This window comes from Solanum verrucosum, unplaced genomic scaffold (genome assembly GCF_900185275.1).
Source record: "Solanum verrucosum unplaced genomic scaffold, falcon-dt-bn FXZP01000261.1, whole genome shotgun sequence".
Taxonomy (NCBI): Eukaryota; Viridiplantae; Streptophyta; class Magnoliopsida; order Solanales; family Solanaceae; genus Solanum; species Solanum verrucosum.
Genome location: NW_026019969.1, coordinates 5,128,247 through 5,148,063, shown reverse-complemented (window position 1 = coordinate 5,148,063; position 19,817 = coordinate 5,128,247). Strand labels below are relative to the sequence as shown.

At 30.6% G+C, this 19,817-nt stretch overlaps 1 protein-coding gene across 1 annotated transcript; it reads right to left on the bottom strand.

Moving 5' to 3' along the window:
• Window positions 1-2,896: 2,896 nt before the first annotated feature.
• Window positions 2,897-6,744, bottom strand: LOC125816422 (sugar transporter ERD6-like 5). Its single transcript, XM_049496027.1, has 18 exons — window positions 6,546-6,744; window positions 6,066-6,128; window positions 5,853-5,942; window positions 5,715-5,774; window positions 5,555-5,620; window positions 5,405-5,470; window positions 5,252-5,327; window positions 5,104-5,168; window positions 4,885-4,977; window positions 4,685-4,765; window positions 4,507-4,591; window positions 4,367-4,410; window positions 4,232-4,294; window positions 4,085-4,144; window positions 3,951-4,001; window positions 3,388-3,447; window positions 3,185-3,299; window positions 2,897-3,064 (listed from the first exon to the last, which is right to left on the bottom strand). Exons 1-18 carry the CDS (start codon window positions 6,690-6,692, stop codon window positions 2,943-2,945), a joined length of 1,407 nt encoding a protein of 468 aa, XP_049351984.1. The 5' UTR covers window positions 6,693-6,744; the 3' UTR covers window positions 2,897-2,942.
• Between the last annotated feature and the right edge of the window lie 13,073 nt (window positions 6,745-19,817).

Genomic DNA, 19,817 nt, shown 5'->3' with positions numbered 1-19,817 from the left:
AAACAGAAAGTAGGATATAATAACAATGTACCATGAAGAGCATATGTATGCCCTTGTGTCGCTGGTACAAGACAAAAAAAACTATCCGCTAGATCAGAATTTGAATTCAACTAGAACCTTATTTCACTCATTAGTGACCATGCCTAAATTAAGATAATATTGATATTGATACACTCAAGCTCATATTTGAGTCATTAGTGACCATGCCTAAATTAATATAATATTGATATTGACACACTCAAGTCTTTAAATTCTGAATTCGCCTCTAAATATTGGTGTATTACCCAGAAAATAATAACACTCCTATTTCGGAAAGGGAATCTAGAAGTGACTCAGGGGCGGACCCACCTTATACCAAGGGGTATCAATCGACACTATCTTGTTAAATTTTTTTAGTATATATACATATACAAAAATCTGAAAAAAATATAAAAAGAAATACAAATATTATTAAGGACACTCCTTGAACAAGCCAGCTCTTTGGTTTGTTGGTTTGCAGTTGCACAACGAGTGAAACGATTATTCCTTTCAGCGAGCATGAGTTTGAATCCCAATAACGCCGATTTCTGTTTTTATTTTTGGGGCGTTTTGTGAAAAGTTCATCAAAAAAAAATTCGAACCTCCCAACCATTAGCTTAAAATAAATTAATTGAACTAGAATACAACTTATTCTCTGTTATAGAAATTTCATTACTTGTTCAAATTGGAATCGGACACAATAATAAGTTATAAAGTAAAACCTAAATTGAAAAGAAATCTCCAAGTTTGCAAATTGCAAGTGCTGTTGTGTTGAAGGATTGATGCTACTGTGATTTTCTCTTAATTTTAAGTTCACTTTTCTTTTTATCTTCCATCTTTGTAGTTTTAGTTGGAATTTCTTGAATATTCATCAACTTTTTATAGATTTAATTATTGCAATTTCAAGTTACCTAATTTATTTAAATGTATTGGTGGCTACTGCTACAGTTGAGAGAGTTTTTTGGGTGATGAAGTTGATTAAGACTGATTTACGAAATTGAATGGATATGATTGTTTGATGCCTTATATAGAAAAATAAATATTTAGTACTATCTCCAATGAGACTATTATGAATACATTTCAAAATATGAAAACTCGTCGAGGAGAGTTGTAGTAGTTTACCTGATTTATGTTGTATTAGTATGTTTTAAATAGTTTTTATATCAATTAATTATTATTTATTTATAAATATTGACACCACTTAAAAGAAAATCTTGCCTACGCCACCGAAAAGTTTAACAAACTATTAATAGAAGTTTAGTTGTACCGACTCTACTTGCTGGGTGTTTAATAATATGCTTGAACTATATGATTAGTAAATATATAATATGGAATAAAATAGGTAGCTATTAGTGTCTTTGTATATACGGTGTACCTCTATTTTAGTTCCTCCCTATATATCCACTTTCCCTTTCGTCACCTCTAGCATGCCTCATCGAGCGCTAATTATTACTCCAATTATGTATACATTATACGCTTCAAGAGTTATCTTTATCTTTCTTCTCCTAAAGTCAAGGCAAATAAATTTTTAATGAGTTTAAATAAATATATTAAGTTTAGATACAATTTTGAACTAATTAATGTTTATTAAACTGATTGATCTATGTTATATAGATCTAGTATGGTCATCATATATATATTCTATAAGAATCATTAGCGAAGTGAATTAAATAGGACTAAATAGAGTGCATCTAACAATATCCTAGAAAATTAAAAGAAGTAGAAAACATTGAGAGATTTTACTAAAGTATAAGAGAGAGAATTGGGAGACAATATTTAATGATTCTGGTGAAACCATTAGGAGAAAGACAAATAGACTGACTTGAATGGGTGATCTTCCATGAAAATGTGCACAATAATTATTAAGAAAAATATTTTTATCTTTGTGAAATCATAAATATATATTTGTAAGTAGTGTAATTTATATCTTAAAAAATATCAAACTTTATTAAAGGAAAGTACAAATATGAAAAAATAATAATTTAAACATTCTTTGTTGAACTTTGAACAATTCATTACGTACTATATGTTAGTTGGATTTGCGTCTTTTTTTCTTTAGTTGGATTTGGGTTAGTTTTAGGAAGAAGAGGCATGCACATAGTTGGGAGGTTCTCTAGGTGTATCGGCATAGCCAATTCCCCTACGAGTAGTAGGAAAAATAGTAAAGAAAATTCATGAACAAAGCTTAAATCCATGTTGGTGTTAGATTTGGGACAATAACAATCTTTTACGTTTGCATCACCTATTGCAAACGTCAAGAAGCCCATCGATCAGTGATACAAGGGCACGAATAAAGTCCATTCTCTTAAATATTCTTTCAATGCTCATACGCAGAAGCCTCTCGGATACGCGATTCCATAGTGTATTTTTCCCTTCTGATCGATGAAACTGTTCGTGAAGGAGGAGAAGAAACAGGCCTAAGGTGAGGTACTTGTGAGTGATAACTCCGTCAGTGAAAGAGGGAATTAGAGTTTGGAAAGTTAGCACGGTTCCTGTTGGTAAAATTAGGTTTGATGCACCTGCTAGGACTTTGCCACGTCTGCAGCCAGGCGGTGCTAGTTGTGGTGGTGTCTGAATATCGATTTGAATAGTTGATTGTCGATGCATGGTAATGGTAATTGAGATCGAGAAGGTTAGCTATCTTATTTATAGCGTTATATGATTGAAGTGGTACTCAATCTATAATTATATATTATTAGACCATTTTATATAAAAATAAATAAATAGGGTAGGCTCTCTTTATTGCTTATCATCTACAAAGTGATTCTATTTGGTGTGATTTGATGAGTACATGCAATAAGCCCAAACTACGGACCCGTTTGGCCATATATTTCTCAGGTAAAATTTGGATGGCAGATAGTGTTTGTCCATACAATTTGTCATTATTTAGTAAGTATTTTTGGCAAATAACCCAAATTCATTGGTCATGTAAAGGAATTCATGGAGGATTGTATTTCTTCCAAGGTACGCCCTTTGGTCTCTGGAACCAGCTTTGCCACAAACATAACAGTTACACCACATACTGCTGAAAATATGAAGAATGTTCCTGAAACACCAATAAACATAACACTTTCAGCAATAAATTTGGTATTAGCACACTACTGTGACGACATGAAAAGCCCAATATCGGGATTGCAGTAATGGATATTGATGGACAAGGCAGTACCTTCAGAACTCCATAGCATAAGAAAGTTGAATGAATATGAGACGATCCAAGAACCGAACCAGTTGACTACTGTCACTAGGCTTCCAGCTAAACCTTTGACATTTATGGGGAATATCTGAGATACAAACAGTAAGCTTAAGTTATTGTTGATTTTGGTAATAGTAGCATTCATAATTAATTAGGTAAGTTTGAGAGCTACAAACCTCAGACATAATTACCCACGGTATACCTCCCATGCCTAATGAGAAAGATCCAGTAAAGACCTGGCAGCAGTTACGACATATTTGATTCACAACATTAATCCTCTCTTCATTAACTTCCTCTATGGATCAAAGTAGACTTTGAGAAACACTTTACTACTTAAATCTCAAAGAAGTAGAACTACGGTTTTGTCTAGTTAGAGACTTGTCTGTCACTATATAAGCAAAAAAATTAAAGAAGTAATCTTTAGTATTCGGATGAAATGAGCCTGGTTCATATAGCTGGCCAGAGCATGTTAGGGTTGAGGTAAAGTTGACTTATTTCCCAGCAGATGTAATGATATTATGTAAAGAAGGATCCAGCATGATCGCATAAAAGAATGAAAATTGCATACCAGTATATTTCATTGTTAACCTCAACTACTTTGCTATACAGGCATAGTTGATTGAATGATTTAGAATAATGAAGATAATCGAAAATAGCAGAGTAATTTTCTGGCAGATCCAAATAGTGTTACATACAGAATCATCCGGGCAAAGCGTATGAAAGGATGAAATTGCATTACCAGTATGCCAACAAGTGCCAAAAAGGGGCTAGACTTCCAAAGTTGAAGATCCTGTGAAGAACTACATTTTATCAGAAAATGAATTGGACGCAAAACACTAGTAAGATATGGTCTATGGATTTCAAATGTAAAACCTGTAGTAAGAATGACGATCCTACAAGGAAACAGCCCAAGCATGTCCCTGCAGCAGATACCTGAAGAAAACCATAATAACATTTTTAATCGTTATACGGAAAAAAAACCAACATCAATGAAAAGGATTTCTAGTAATTAATGTTTACCATAAGTAGTGGACGCCTTCCTGATTTATCCATCAAGAGTACTCCTAAAACTTGCATTGGGATCTGCAGATCACCAAACACTCAAAATCTGATGGAGCAAACTCATAATTGATTTAGCACATTGAGATTATTTACCTGTACAACTACCATTGCAATTGAACCAATCCTACCAGAGAAACCTGATATATTTTGCGATTCAGATACTGAGATTTCACTTTTTATCTTCTACTAACAAGCAACCAATGAAACACCAATCTTATAGGAACATTACATACCAGCTGACTCAAAAATTGAACTTGCATAATATGCAATAGCATTGACCCCTCCAAATTGTTGCAATACCATTAATCCCACTCCAACCTGGATGAATTAACAGACAAGTATAACAACTTCATTAATCGCACAGGATAAAAGATCAGTTGTTCCGTCAGAGAAAACTAAAGGTTGTCTTACTATAAGAGAATGTGCATATTTCTTGTGGAACAAATCAATTAGCTTAGCCTCAGAAAGTTTCTGAAGTGTTTCTGTGTACTCCTGCAAGTGATGATACAAATTAAGCATTATTTATCTTACCAATCATACAAATATGGTAATGGAAATCAAAATAAAAGAGATAATACAATGCTTTCACTCATGGAAAGTCAGGAATTTACTTTTATTTCAGCAGCTTCTTCTGATATATTGGCGTCCTTCCCCCTAAGGCGCTGAAGAGAAGCTTCACACTCTTTCCACTGGCCAGCCTTAGCCTGTCAACAAAAACATCGCCATCAGGCTTTGACTTCAGTTTCTTGTAAAGGAAATGCAATTTTTATCATTCTGAATACATCAGAACCTAGTTGTGAAAAAACGTTGATCAAGTTGTACGATCTTACCAGCCATCTCGGAGACTCCGGTATGAAAAACAGGCCCAAAAGCTGTATTATACAGGGAATAGCTCCTGGAATTATGTTTTACTTTGGATCAATAAACATGTCCATAGAAAGAGGCTTTCAAAAGGAAAAAGAAAGAACATAAATTTACCAATCACAGCCAATAGACGCCAGTTGATGACTACTCCAACTACATACATAAGTGATACTCCACAGCATATCATTAGCTGAAGCATCAAAAGCATACAAAGACGATCAGCTGTCACCATAAAACAAAAAATGAAAACCAGAACTGTTGGATTACCTGATTAACAGTTGTGAATGCACCTCGGAGATTCTTAGGTGTTATTTCCGCTATATATACAGGTACCTATGTGTGGAAAACAACAGCAGAGTCATTTATAATGTAAGATAGATTAAACCTGTTCAATAAACGCTCAGTGTAAATATTTACCACATAAGAAATAATGCCAACTCCATATCCCATTAACAACCTCCCAATGTCAAGCCACAAAGCATTCTGTTGATGATCACAAACAATATAAAAATAAAATTGATCTAGACAGAACAACTATATCATAAAAGTGGAAACGAAGGTTAAGATGAATATACACCTTGCCAAAAATAATTGCGAGCCATCCTAAAAGACAAAACAACTCAGAGAAGCCCATTGCCTGCATGATTAGACATGAATAATTAGAATGTACTACTAAACTTAGTGAAGATGTTTAACCAACAAACTGAAAACTTACACCTCTCCGGGCGAAAAGATCTGCTAGTTTCCCACTCATTATAGCACCTATCATTGCTCCAATTGTCCATATTGAACCAAATACAGAGTACTGAAAGAGTACATACAAGACCATAAATTCATTTAAGTTTTTGGTAAGTAAGCAAAAAATATTGTCTCGAGAGCGCATATATATAATACACACAATTCCTTTTCGGATAATGTTAGAACTGACCTCTGCCACAGAGAGGCCAAGATCCTTTATTATCCCATTCTGAGCAGGTGAAGAAAATCCCACCTGCATATGAATGACAACATATTAAAGGACAACAGTGAAACTATAAAACCTTAATCTTCTTGCATATTAAAAACTTCACAGGCATGGTGTAATACTCAAAAACTTCAGGGGTTCATAATTATACCATAAGAAAATCTAGGGGTATAAAAACCAAGAACAATTTATGAGTAGAACCAGTGGACCCTTCCATCCAAAACAGTGTTACAAATTTACATTTGATAAACCCTATTACACTGACTCAAGTGTGTTACTTTTTAATTTGTTCAAAAACATAATTTTAAAAATACTTCCCAACTTTTTTTAACTTAAAACTTCTTATAATTGTATTCATAAATCTTAATGAACTTTCTTTTTCCTTTTCCCTACCTATAATACTATTTTCTTCCAAATTAAAGTCGAAAGCAAAAATGAACTTACAGCAGAACCAAAAACAAAGGAGCCGGAGACGGCAACCAAGGTGCTGAATACGACGGCGAGTGTGGCCGACGCCGGAGTATCACCACCAGTAGAAAGCAAAGGATCAGTGGTTGTAAATCCATCTTCTATTCTTTCTGGCCTCTCCATCTAATTAACCTTATAGTTAACTAAAGTTAGTTTAATTTCTCAAAAATATATATGTTTTGATTTTTGTTGTGAAGTTGAATCATCTCATCCTATATAAAAGTACAGCTGCACTTTTTGGTTGTGTGAGATGAATTTAAAAAAAAGAAAAAATATAAAGCTTCGGTCTTTTTAAAAATATATATCAAACGTCAGTAATTGTCCAAGATGCTTAGTCAGCAATAGGTTGCTCTATTCTTTCCCTATACTATTTGGCTTGATTCGGAATATGACTCGTTGCTCCAATTTACTCTGCATATTTCAGTTTTCGAGGGTTTAATAATTTAATTTTAATTAAAAATTTATGTATGAAATATTTAATTTTTTTTAAACAATATATATATATATATATATAACTACATAAAGAGTATTATAAGTCATAATAATTGATAATTTAAAATATTTAAAAAATATATACAAAATTGATAATAAGAAATAGATTTATTTGAATCTCGATATGCGTCATATAAGTTGAGACGGAGAGAGTACTATTTAGAAATTACGTAAAATAATAGGAATAATAATATTATTTAATTTTTTATTAAGTTTGATAACCTTTGTATTTTTGTATAATTAAGTTTGATAACTAATCAAAATCAAATGCCTTTTGATAAAATGATCACATTAGAAAATTTTCACACCATAAGCTTATGCCTGAATATACAAAAGGAGGCTAGATTCGATTTTTGATTTTCTATGTGGAAGACCTACCTCCGAACCACTTAATTATGCTCTTGTGGCTCTAATATCTATTGTTATATAAATGTCTCATAAAAATTTCAAGATATGTACAAATCGATGAATCGAATATTACTATCACTTAAAAAAAACAATGAGAAGTTGGTACTATATTTGAAAAGAATACTACATTAAAAAAAAGAAAAAGATATCACTTTCTTTTGGATGGTTTGTCATATATAATGTATTATGCTTTCAGATCTAAGATAAGACAAACAAATATTCTCTCCATAAAAAAAATTAACGTTTTTTAAAATTTATTGAGTAATAAAAATAATAAAAAGTAACTGTTTTTGGCTTTTTCGTAGATTAATTTCTTTATATTTTAAATTTTTTAAGCAAAAAATTTAACTTCGTCATTTGTTAAAAGAAATATATATCAACTACCCCATCCCCACCTCAACCCCCATTATATTATGACATAAAAAATTAAATATATACGTTGAATATATTGGTCAAGTTTTAGAAAAAATCAGTCAAACTTTATAATTACAATAATTACATATGTCTTATATTATATGTAGATAATATCCAAATGATCTAATCAATTAATTAAGTTGTCTTAAAATAACGTGTTCACACCACAACACCATAACTAGTAAGAATATAATTAGTTTATCATATCTATCATATATATATACCTTCCTTTTAGTTTGTTCAAATTTGTATTTAGATGAGATCTTGGGTAAAACTTACCCTCACAGAATGTATACACTAAGTCAAAACATGTATGTCACGTGTTTAAATTTATAGTTTATTTTACTTAATCATAATTAATTGACATATGTTTTACTTCATTAAATCACGTAATAATGGAAATTGTATTGGCTTGGTGTAAACACTAAGTGCGGATAATAATTAAAATTAGTATAATCTTAACTAAATATATAGTACTGTTTATTATAAAGTTATAACTCACTCACTTTTCTTTATTCAATAAACTTTTTTGTGAAGGTAATTCCAATATTTTCAATATGCATATCCTCCTCTCTTTCTCTTCCTTTCTATTTTATAAACTTTAAAGTAAAATTAATTAAATATTTGTGTGTATTTATATATTATTTTCTCTCAATATCAAGCTTAATAAAATCTTTTTGGTTATTTTACTAAGCCAACAGAATTGATTTGGAAATGGGCATATATACGGATTGGAGTCCTGTTCGAGGTAAATTTATCAATCTTAATCATTAAAACAATGTAGAATTCATTTTTAATACATAAAATTCTTATGAACTGTGGAATTAATGTTGTGATTTCATTATATTCTTTGTAATCACATTCATTCATTTATTTTACTCTTGCAAATTAGTTAGGTCTTTTTTTCATTGCATATATAAATTAAATGTCTAACAAAATTTGGTCAACTATTTGAGATCATGGTTCTAAAAATTTACAATTTATTGATGAAACGATTTATTAATTGGTGGTCGCAAGGTGAAAGAAATTTTAAAAAATAATTAAAAGAGTAAATTTCTCAAAATACTTTAACCCATCCTTTAGATCCGGGAAATAATACTCTTATTACCATTCGAATTTGAATGGATCGATCCCTAGATCTAAAATTGTCCATAAAAGAATATTGTGTAGAAAGGGGCAAATAATATACCCCTCATTAAAAAATGTACATAAATTTCCTCGTTATACTAACTAATGTCGATGCATATTTACTCTGATCGTTAACATAGATTTTTTTTCATTGTATCTGTCTTTACTTGTTTAGTTATGCAACTGTTAATAATTTGTTAGGTTTTCCACTCCCCGTTTCTCTTGTAGATAAAATTATTTATCATAAACACATAGTTATAAAGAGCACAAATAAACAAGATTATCACTTTACATTTCAATATCATATAAAGAGTTACAATGTATTATTAATAAGAAAATGTCTTGTTTGCTTGCAAATTTTAGATAATTTTGTCATCTTTTAACATTTATTTTTGTCATTGTTAGATTCGATGAGCAATTTTGTAAACTTTCAATATGATTCATCAAATATTTATGGGATGACAACTGTTGTTGACAATAAGGTACTTATGACTTGTCCATTCTGTGGGTTGGTCCTAACGCAACCCTTGCCCGTGAAAGTTCCCGGGCTTAGTAAAGAAGTTGATCAAGAAATAACAAGTCATTCAACTGAGGTTTCGCAACCTGTTGAATCTCACCAACTTGCGTCATCATCAAGGTAATTGCGATTTGCGCCTTACATTTTTTTAAAATTTTTTTGTCATGATTATTTTCTTTTTTTCTTTGTGTTGTTGTTAATTATTTTGTTACTTTAATTTTTATAGGACTATTGAAGCAAAGAGGAAGGGATCACCAAAAAAGTCTGCATTGCCCAAAAAGCCAAAGAAAGCTGATCCATGAATTTCTTAATTAAATCTATAGTTTTATTATAGACTCTTTTACTTAATGAATTTTTGAAGAAATTGTTGGTTGTTCTAGCGAAGGGTTATTGTTGTTTTAAGAATTTAATATATATGAATTGTTTTTGCCTTTTGGGTTGTTTTAAATGGAATTATTTATATATATTAAGTGAATTTTTTTCATATAAATATTTATAAGATTTGGATCAAATTAAAGCTATTGAGTCTTGGTTATAAACCCATAACTTCAAGTGCATGCAGATCCACTTTTGTATGTAATCTATCATATTGTTGTTAGTATATACTTCTCTCACATTAAATTTTTATTTCTATCATCAAACAAATTGATTTTAAAAAAAAAAGTATTTTCACTTATATATGTCGCACTTTGATTTGTGTTTAATTGTATGAACAACTTTTTTTAAAAATATTTTTCAGCATCAAATTGGAGTTACTTTAATAAAAAATTTGCACCATATATATATATATTAAGGAGTAAGTTTTTTTTTTTTCAATATTTATTTATAGTTTATATAATTACATTTCATGCAGTACAACAAATTAAAAATCTCTAGACCCTAACTCGTTACTCCCAAGTTCTTGAGGAGATCGGCATGCAAAGAGTAATGGAGATACTAAGGTAGTTTCGTATGGATGTACTCGTGTATTACTTCTTACGTCAAATGTTTGTTTCTCATTTTGCCCTAAATTATTAGAATTAAAGTTGATCGATCTATAATAAGAAAATGCCTATTATAGCTGGGGGCATATCATGATGTAAGTATAATAACGTCACTGTCTTTCACAAAAAAAATTTATTGTATGGATGTGTTAACATGCAAATTATCATATTTGCCCTAAAACGTAAAAAGGCCTTTCTAATAAAGTACATATTGTTAATTAAGTCACCTTTTTGGTATTTATTTTTGAGGTAGATAATTATTTCGATCACGTTGGGAAAAAATTGAACTTTTTAAAGAAAGAAGATGGTGGATGAAATGCACTATGCGAAAAAAATCAGTAAAGCTTGTTATTTGAAAATATGATTTTTTTGTGGTCTCTAATCATGCACAAATTATAATATAAGAATTCTTATGCAATGATTAATATACCAAGATAATTATGAAGAGATTACTTTACTAAAATCACAAATCAACTTTATTCTAAAATTGATTATACATAAAATTTTATTTCTCATTCTATCACTTTAATATATACATATACTTGCGCATAGGTCACGTTAAGTAGTATTACTTTTACCGCGGTGAAATATATCTATCTATATTGAAACTTTTTGCTGGAATATGTCTATCTAATATAATATAAAGTTAGGTAACAAAAAGTGAGATGACATGTTTCATTGAACAACATTACTATTATATTCTTTTTTTTCCCTCAAAATTGAATTTTTCCGTTAATTTTCTAATTATTGACTTTATTTAATTTTTTGAAACCTCTCCGGACAACTTACCAAACGTATAGCATTTCCTCACGCTTGGCGCCAATGAGGTTTTTATTTGAGAGAAAAAAGAAGACTATGCCTTCGCCATATGAATACTAAGTAATAATAGCATGGCACTTCGAATTCGATATGAGAAATTTTTGTATTGTTTTTTTTTTTTCAAAACGTTAGATTCTGTATCGAAAGAGTAGTATGAGATAAGGGGTATTTCCGGTTTCCTCTTATCTATCGGGAATTCAGTTCAGCGTCACAAAACTTTTTTGTTCTCTTTCTTTTGTTTTCTTTCAAACAGGAAATGACTATAACTTTTCTCATTATTGCCATTTATTTCATTTTCTTAAATCCCTCTCTTCATTATCTTTGGTGCATGGACTAATCATCCATTCATATTCTTCATTAATATTCTTTATTAGTACCGAAAGCCATTATTGCATTTGTTCAAATACGGTAACAAAATGAGTTCCAATTTAAGTGCAATTGTGTCTACTTACAAAAAAAGGATAATTGTCTTATGAAGATATTAAAGTTATAATTGAATTTAAGATAAGAATAGTAGAGAAATCGTACTATATATATATGGACAAATTACTTAACTACACTCCTTTACTTACCTTAATATCCATTTATCCCTACTTATTTCAAAAATTTCAAAAATCCCTTATTTTACCTATGTATTCCGCATGTATCCCGTGCACAACGCTATGTATCCCGTTATGTGGAATGTATCAAACCTAATGTAACTGGTGCACAACGCTATGTATCCCGCTATGTGGAATGTATCAAACCTAATGTATCCCGTGCACAACGCTATGTATCCCGCTATGTGGAATGTATCAAACCTAATGTATCCCGTGCACAACGCTATGTATCCCGCTATGTGAAATGTATCAAACCTAATGTATCCCGTGCACAACGCTATGTATCCCGCTATGTGGAATGTATCAAACCTAATGTATCCCGTGCACAACGCTATGTATCCCGCAAACATCATTTTTAAGGGATTTTTGGTAAATAGAAAACTAGAAGGGATAGGATGTTATTTAGTACTTATAATATGTGGTTCCTATATATATATATATATATATATATATATATATATATATATATATGATCCATCATGCTTTATTAAACCGTGCAGTATTTACTAATCAGCTAATTATTCCCATTAATCTTTGGTCATGAAAGGGAGCTTTGCATCTTAATCCATCAAGTATGAAACTCAACCTAATAAAGAATGATTCAAAACTGAAGAGATTTCTTTATTCGCAGTTAGATCTCATTAAATTCAAATTCACGTATTATAAAACCTAACACGGATCTATATGCTTCGATTGGAACTGGAAGTTCCAGAACAGGTGGCTGGTATACCACAATAATCAAACTTCCTTTTATTTTTTTTTATTCGGATAGGATTTATGTTGGCTTTGTTTGGGATTCAGAGGAGGCATTTTCAACAACAAAAGGAAAAAAAAAATGATTTTCAGAAGTTCAATCTCAGGACCTCTGATTAAGGTGAATAACCATAGAAAACAATTTTGCATCTAATACAAGCTAGAGTATGAATGTCAAACTCTAAAGCTTAAATCAGACAATCTATTTCAAGATCGATCCACTTGCTTCTAAGAGCTGAGGTTTAAAAATTGAGGCGGCCAAAGTCATCAATTCTACCACTGATCAAGAGAGTGCAGACTTTAAAGATGTGGTGAAGACCTCTAATTCCTTCAACCCTTCTTCCGGCGATTTTGCATCACCTAATATTCTTACCATTGCACTACCAACAATGACACCATCAGCTCCCCATTCCGCCACCTGCAATACATGATTAATGCAAATCAGTTTACTGTAAAAAAAATCCATTTCTCACCTCTCTGCCACCTTGCTCAAGGCATTGTATCTGTCTTTACTTGTTTAGTTATGCAACTGTTAATAATTTGTTAGGTTTTCCACTCCCCGTTTCTCTTGTAGATAAAATTATTTATCATAAACACATAGTTATAAAGAGCACAAATAAACAAGATTATCACTTTACATTTCAATATCATATAAAGAGTTACAATGTATTATTAATAAGAAAATGTCTTGTTTGCTTGCAAATTTTAGATAATTTTGTCATCTTTTAACATTTATTTTTGTCATTGTTAGATTCGATGAGCAATTTTGTAAACTTTCAATATGATTCATCAAATATTTATGGGATGACAACTGTTGTTGACAATAAGGTACTTATGACTTGTCCATTCTGTGGGTTGGTCCTAACGCAACCCTTGCCCGTGAAAGTTCCCGGGCTTAGTAAAGAAGTTGATCAAGAAATAACAAGTCATTCAACTGAGGTTTCGCAACCTGTTGAATCTCACCAACTTGCGTCATCATCAAGGTAATTGCGATTTGCGCCTTACATTTTTTTAAAATTTTTTTGTCATGATTATTTTCTTTTTTTCTTTGTGTTGTTGTTAATTATTTTGTTACTTTAATTTTTATAGGACTATTGAAGCAAAGAGGAAGGGATCACCAAAAAAGTCTGCATTGCCCAAAAAGCCAAAGAAAGCTGATCCATGAATTTCTTAATTAAATCTATAGTTTTATTATAGACTCTTTTACTTAATGAATTTTTGAAGAAATTGTTGGTTGTTCTAGCGAAGGGTTATTGTTGTTTTAAGAATTTAATATATATGAATTGTTTTTGCCTTTTGGGTTGTTTTAAATGGAATTATTTATATATATTAAGTGAATTTTTTTCATATAAATATTTATAAGATTTGGATCAAATTAAAGCTATTGAGTCTTGGTTATAAACCCATAACTTCAAGTGCATGCAGATCCACTTTTGTATGTAATCTATCATATTGTTGTTAGTATATACTTCTCTCACATTAAATTTTTATTTCTATCATCAAACAAATTGATTTTAAAAAAAAAAGTATTTTCACTTATATATGTCGCACTTTGATTTGTGTTTAATTGTATGAACAACTTTTTTTAAAAATATTTTTCAGCATCAAATTGGAGTTACTTTAATAAAAAATTTGCACCATATATATATATTAAGGAGTAAGTTTTTTTTTTTTTCAATATTTATTTATAGTTTATATAATTACATTTCATGCAGTACAACAAATTAAAAATCTCTAGACCCTAACTCGTTACTCCCAAGTTCTTGAGGAGATCGGCATGCAAAGAGTAATGGAGATACTAAGGTAGTTTCGTATGGATGTACTCGTGTATTACTTCTTACGTCAAATGTTTGTTTCTCATTTTGCCCTAAATTATTAGAATTAAAGTTGATCGATCTATAATAAGAAAATGCCTATTATAGCTGGGGGCATATCATGATGTAAGTATAATAACGTCACTGTCTTTCACAAAAAAAATTTATTGTATGGATGTGTTAACATGCAAATTATCATATTTGCCCTAAAACGTAAAAAGGCCTTTCTAATAAAGTACATATTGTTAATTAAGTCACCTTTTTGGTATTTATTTTTGAGGTAGATAATTATTTCGATCACGTTGGGAAAAAATTGAACTTTTTAAAGAAAGAAGATGGTGGATGAAATGCACTATGCGAAAAAAATCAGTAAAGCTTGTTATTTGAAAATATGATTTTTTTGTGGTCTCTAATCATGCACAAATTATAATATAAGAATTCTTATGCAATGATTAATATACCAAGATAATTATGAAGAGATTACTTTACTAAAATCACAAATCAACTTTATTCTAAAATTGATTATACATAAAATTTTATTTCTCATTCTATCACTTTAATATATACATATACTTGCGCATAGGTCACGTTAAGTAGTATTACTTTTACCGCGGTGAAATATATCTATCTATATTGAAACTTTTTGCTGGAATATGTCTATCTAATATAATATAAAGTTAGGTAACAAAAAGTGAGATGACATGTTTCATTGAACAACATTACTATTATATTCTTTTTTTTTCCCTCAAAATTGAATTTTTCCGTTAATTTTCTAATTATTGACTTTATTTAATTTTTTGAAACCTCTCCGGACAACTTACCAAACGTATAGCATTTCCTCACGCTTGGCGCCAATGAGGTTTTTATTTGAGAGAAAAAAGAAGACTATGCCTTCGCCATATGAATACTAAGTAATAATAGCATGGCACTTCGAATTCGATATGAGAAATTTTTGTATTGTTTTTTTTTTTTCAAAACGTTAGATTCTGTATCGAAAGAGTAGTATGAGATAAGGGGTATTTCCGGTTTCCTCTTATCTATCGGGAATTCAGTTCAGCGTCACAAAACTTTTTTGTTCTCTTTCTTTTGTTTTCTTTCAAACAGGAAATGACTATAACTTTTCTCATTATTGCCATTTATTTCATTTTCTTAAATCCCTCTCTTCATTATCTTTGGTGCATGGACTAATCATCCATTCATATTCTTCATTAATATTCTTTATTAGTACCGAAAGCCATTATTGCATTTGTTCAAATACGGTAACAAAATGAGTTCCAATTTAAGTGCAATTGTGTCTACTTACAAAAAAAGGATAATTGTCTTATGAAGATATTAAAGTTATAATTGAATTTAAGATAAGAATAGTAGAGAAATCGTACTATATATATATGGACAAATTACTTAACTACACTCCTTTACTTACCTTAATATCCATTTATCCCTACTTATTTCAAAAATTTCAAAAATCCCTTATTTTACCTATGTATTCCGCATGTATCCCGTGCACAACGCTATGTATCCCGTTATGTGGAATGTATCAAACCTAATGTAACTGGTGCACAACGCTATGTATCCCGCTATGTGGAATGTATCAAACCTAATGTATCCCGTGCACAACGCTATGTATCCCGCTATGTGGAATGTATCAAACCTAATGTATCCCGTGCACAACGCTATGTATCCCGCTATGTGAAATGTATCAAACCTAATGTATCCCGTGCACAACGCTATGTATCCCGCTATGTGGAATGTATCAAACCTAATGTATCCCGTGCACAACGCTATGTATCCCGCAAACATCATTTTTAAGGGATTTTTGGTAAATAGAAAACTAGAAGGGATAGGATGTTATTTAGTACTTATAATATGTGGTTCCTATATATATATATATATATATATATATATATATATATATATATATGATCCATCATGCTTTATTAAACCGTGCAGTATTTACTAATCAGCTAATTATTCCCATTAATCTTTGGTCATGAAAGGGAGCTTTGCATCTTAATCCATCAAGTATGAAACTCAACCTAATAAAGAATGATTCAAAACTGAAGAGATTTCTTTATTCGCAGTTAGATCTCATTAAATTCAAATTCACGTATTATAAAACCTAACACGGATCTATATGCTTCGATTGGAACTGGAAGTTCCAGAACAGGTGGCTGGTATACCACAATAATCAAACTTCCTTTTATTTTTTTTTATTCGGATAGGATTTATGTTGGCTTTGTTTGGGATTCAGAGGAGGCATTTTCAACAACAAAAGGAAAAAAAAAATGATTTTCAGAAGTTCAATCTCAGGACCTCTGATTAAGGTGAATAACCATAGAAAACAATTTTGCATCTAATACAAGCTAGAGTATGAATGTCAAACTCTAAAGCTTAAATCAGACAATCTATTTCAAGATCGATCCACTTGCTTCTAAGAGCTGAGGTTTAAAAATTGAGGCGGCCAAAGTCATCAATTCTACCACTGATCAAGAGAGTGCAGACTTTAAAGATGTGGTGAAGACCTCTAATTCCTTCAACCCTTCTTCCGGCGATTTTGCATCACCTAATATTCTTACCATTGCACTACCAACAATGACACCATCAGCTCCCCATTCCGCCACCTGCAATACATGATTAATGCAAATCAGTTTACTGTAAAAAAAATCCATTTCTCACCTCTCTGCCACCTTGCTCAAGGCATTGTATCTGTCTTTACTTGTTTAGTTATGCAACTGTTAATAATTTGTTAGGTTTTCCACTCCCCGTTTCTCTTGTAGATAAAATTATTTATCATAAACACATAGTTATAAAGAGCACAAATAAACAAGATTATCACTTTACATTTCAATATCATATAAAGAGTTACAATGTATTATTAATAAGAAAATGTCTTGTTTGCTTGCAAATTTTAGATAATTTTGTCATCTTTTAACATTTATTTTTGTCATTGTTAGATTCGATGAGCAATTTTGTAAACTTTCAATATGATTCATCAAATATTTATGGGATGACAACTGTTGTTGACAATAAGGTACTTATGACTTGTCCATTCTGTGGGTTGGTCCTAACGCAACCCTTGCCCGTGAAAGTTCCCGGGCTTAGTAAAGAAGTTGATCAAGAAATAACAAGTCATTCAACTGAGGTTTCGCAACCTGTTGAATCTCACCAACTTGCGTCATCATCAAGGTAATTGCGATTTGCGCCTTACATTTTTTTAAAATTTTTTTGTCATGATTATTTTCTTTTTTTCTTTGTGTTGTTGTTAATTATTTTGTTACTTTAATTTTTATAGGACTATTGAAGCAAAGAGGAAGGGATCACCAAAAAAGTCTGCATTGCCCAAAAAGCCAAAGAAAGCTGATCCATGAATTTCTTAATTAAATCTATAGTTTTATTATAGACTCTTTTACTTAATGAATTTTTGAAGAAATTGTTGGTTGTTCTAGCGAAGGGTTATTGTTGTTTTAAGAATTTAATATATATGAATTGTTTTTGCCTTTTGGGTTGTTTTAAATGGAATTATTTATATATATTAAGTGAATTTTTTTCATATAAATATTTATAAGATTTGGATCAAATTAAAGCTATTGAGTCTTGGTTATAAACCCATAACTTCAAGTGCATGCAGATCCACTTTTGTATGTAATCTATCATATTGTTGTTAGTATATACTTCTCTCACATTAAATTTTTATTTCTATCATCAAACAAATTGATTTTAAAAAAAAAAGTATTTTCACTTATATATGTCGCACTTTGATTTGTGTTTAATTGTATGAACAACTTTTTTTAAAAATATTTTTCAGCATCAAATTGGAGTTACTTTAATAAAAAATTTGCACCATATATATATATTAAGGAGTAAGTTTTTTTTTTTTTTCAATATTTATTTATAGTTTATATAATTACATTTCATGCAGTACAACAAATTAAAAATCTCTAGACCCTAACTCGTTACTCCCAAGTTCTTGAGGAGATCGGCATGCAAAGAGTAATGGAGATACTAAGGTAGTTTCGTATGGATGTACTCGTGTATTACTTCTTACGTCAAATGTTTGTTTCTCATTTTGCCCTAAATTATTAGAATTAAAGTTGATCGATCTATAATAAGAAAATGCCTATTATAGCTGGGGGCATATCATGATGTAAGTATAATAACGTCACTGTCTTTCACAAAAAAAATTTATTGTATGGATGTGTTAACATGCAAATTATCATATTTGCCCTAAAACGTAAAAAGGCCTTTCTAATAAAGTACATATTGTTAATTAAGTCACCTTTTTGGTATTTATTTTTGAGGTAGATAATTATTTCGATCACGTTGGGAAAAAATTGAACTTTTTAAAGAAAGAAGATGGTGGATGAAATGCACTATGCGAAAAAAATCAGTAAAGCTTGTTATTTGAAAATATGATTTTTTTGTGGTCTCTAATCATGCACAAATTATAATATAAGAATTCTTATGCAATGATTAATATACCAAGATAATTATGAAGAGATTACTTTACTAAAATCACAAATCAACTTTATTCTAAAATTGATTATACATAAAATTTTATTTCTCATTCTATCACTTTAATATATACATATACTTGCGCATAGGTCACGTTAAGTAGTATTACTTTTACCGCGGTGAAATATATCTATCTATATTGAAACTTTTTGCTGGAATATGTCTATCTAATATAATATAAAGTTAGGTAACAAAAGTGAGATGACATGTTTCATTGAACAACATTACTATTATATTCTTTTTTTTTCCCTCAAAATTGAATTTTTCCGTTAATTTTCTAATTATTGACTTTATTTAATTTTTGAAACCTCTCCGGACAACTTACCAAACGTATAGCATTTCCTCACGCTTGGCGCCAATGAGGTTTTTATTTGAGAGAAAAAAGAAGACTATGCCTTCGCCATATGAATACTAAGTAATAATAGCATGGCACTTCGAATTCGATATGAGAAATTTTTGTATTGTTTTTTTTTTTTCAAAACGTTAGATTCTGTATCGAAAGAGTAGTATGAGATAAGGGGTATTTCCGGTTTCCTCTTATCTATCGGGAATTCAGTTCAGCGTCACAAAACTTTTTTGTTCTCTTTCTTTTGTTTTCTTTCAAACAGGAAATGACTATAACTTTTCTCATTATTGCCATTTATTTCATTTTCTTAAATCCCTCTCTTCATTATCTTTGGTGCATGGACTAATCATCCATTCATATTCTTCATTAATATTCTTTATTAGTACCGAAAGCCATTATTGCATTTGTTCAAATACGGTAACAAAATGAGTTCCAATTTAAGTGCAATTGTGTCTACTTACAA

Bases quoted from the DNA above. Each gene is read 5' to 3' on its own strand.
- LOC125816422 (XM_049496027.1), bottom strand. From the start codon at position 6,692: ATGGAGAGGCCAGAAAGAATAGAAGATGGATTTACAACCACTGATCCT. The intron at 4,978-5,103 runs GTAAGATCGTAC...TTTTGTTGACAG, and splicing joins CGGAGTCTCCGAGATGGCTG to GCTAAGGCTGGCCAGTGGAA. The intron at 4,145-4,231 runs GTAAACATTAAT...GGTTTTCTTCAG, and splicing joins GAAGGCGTCCACTACTTATG to GTATCTGCTGCAGGGACATG.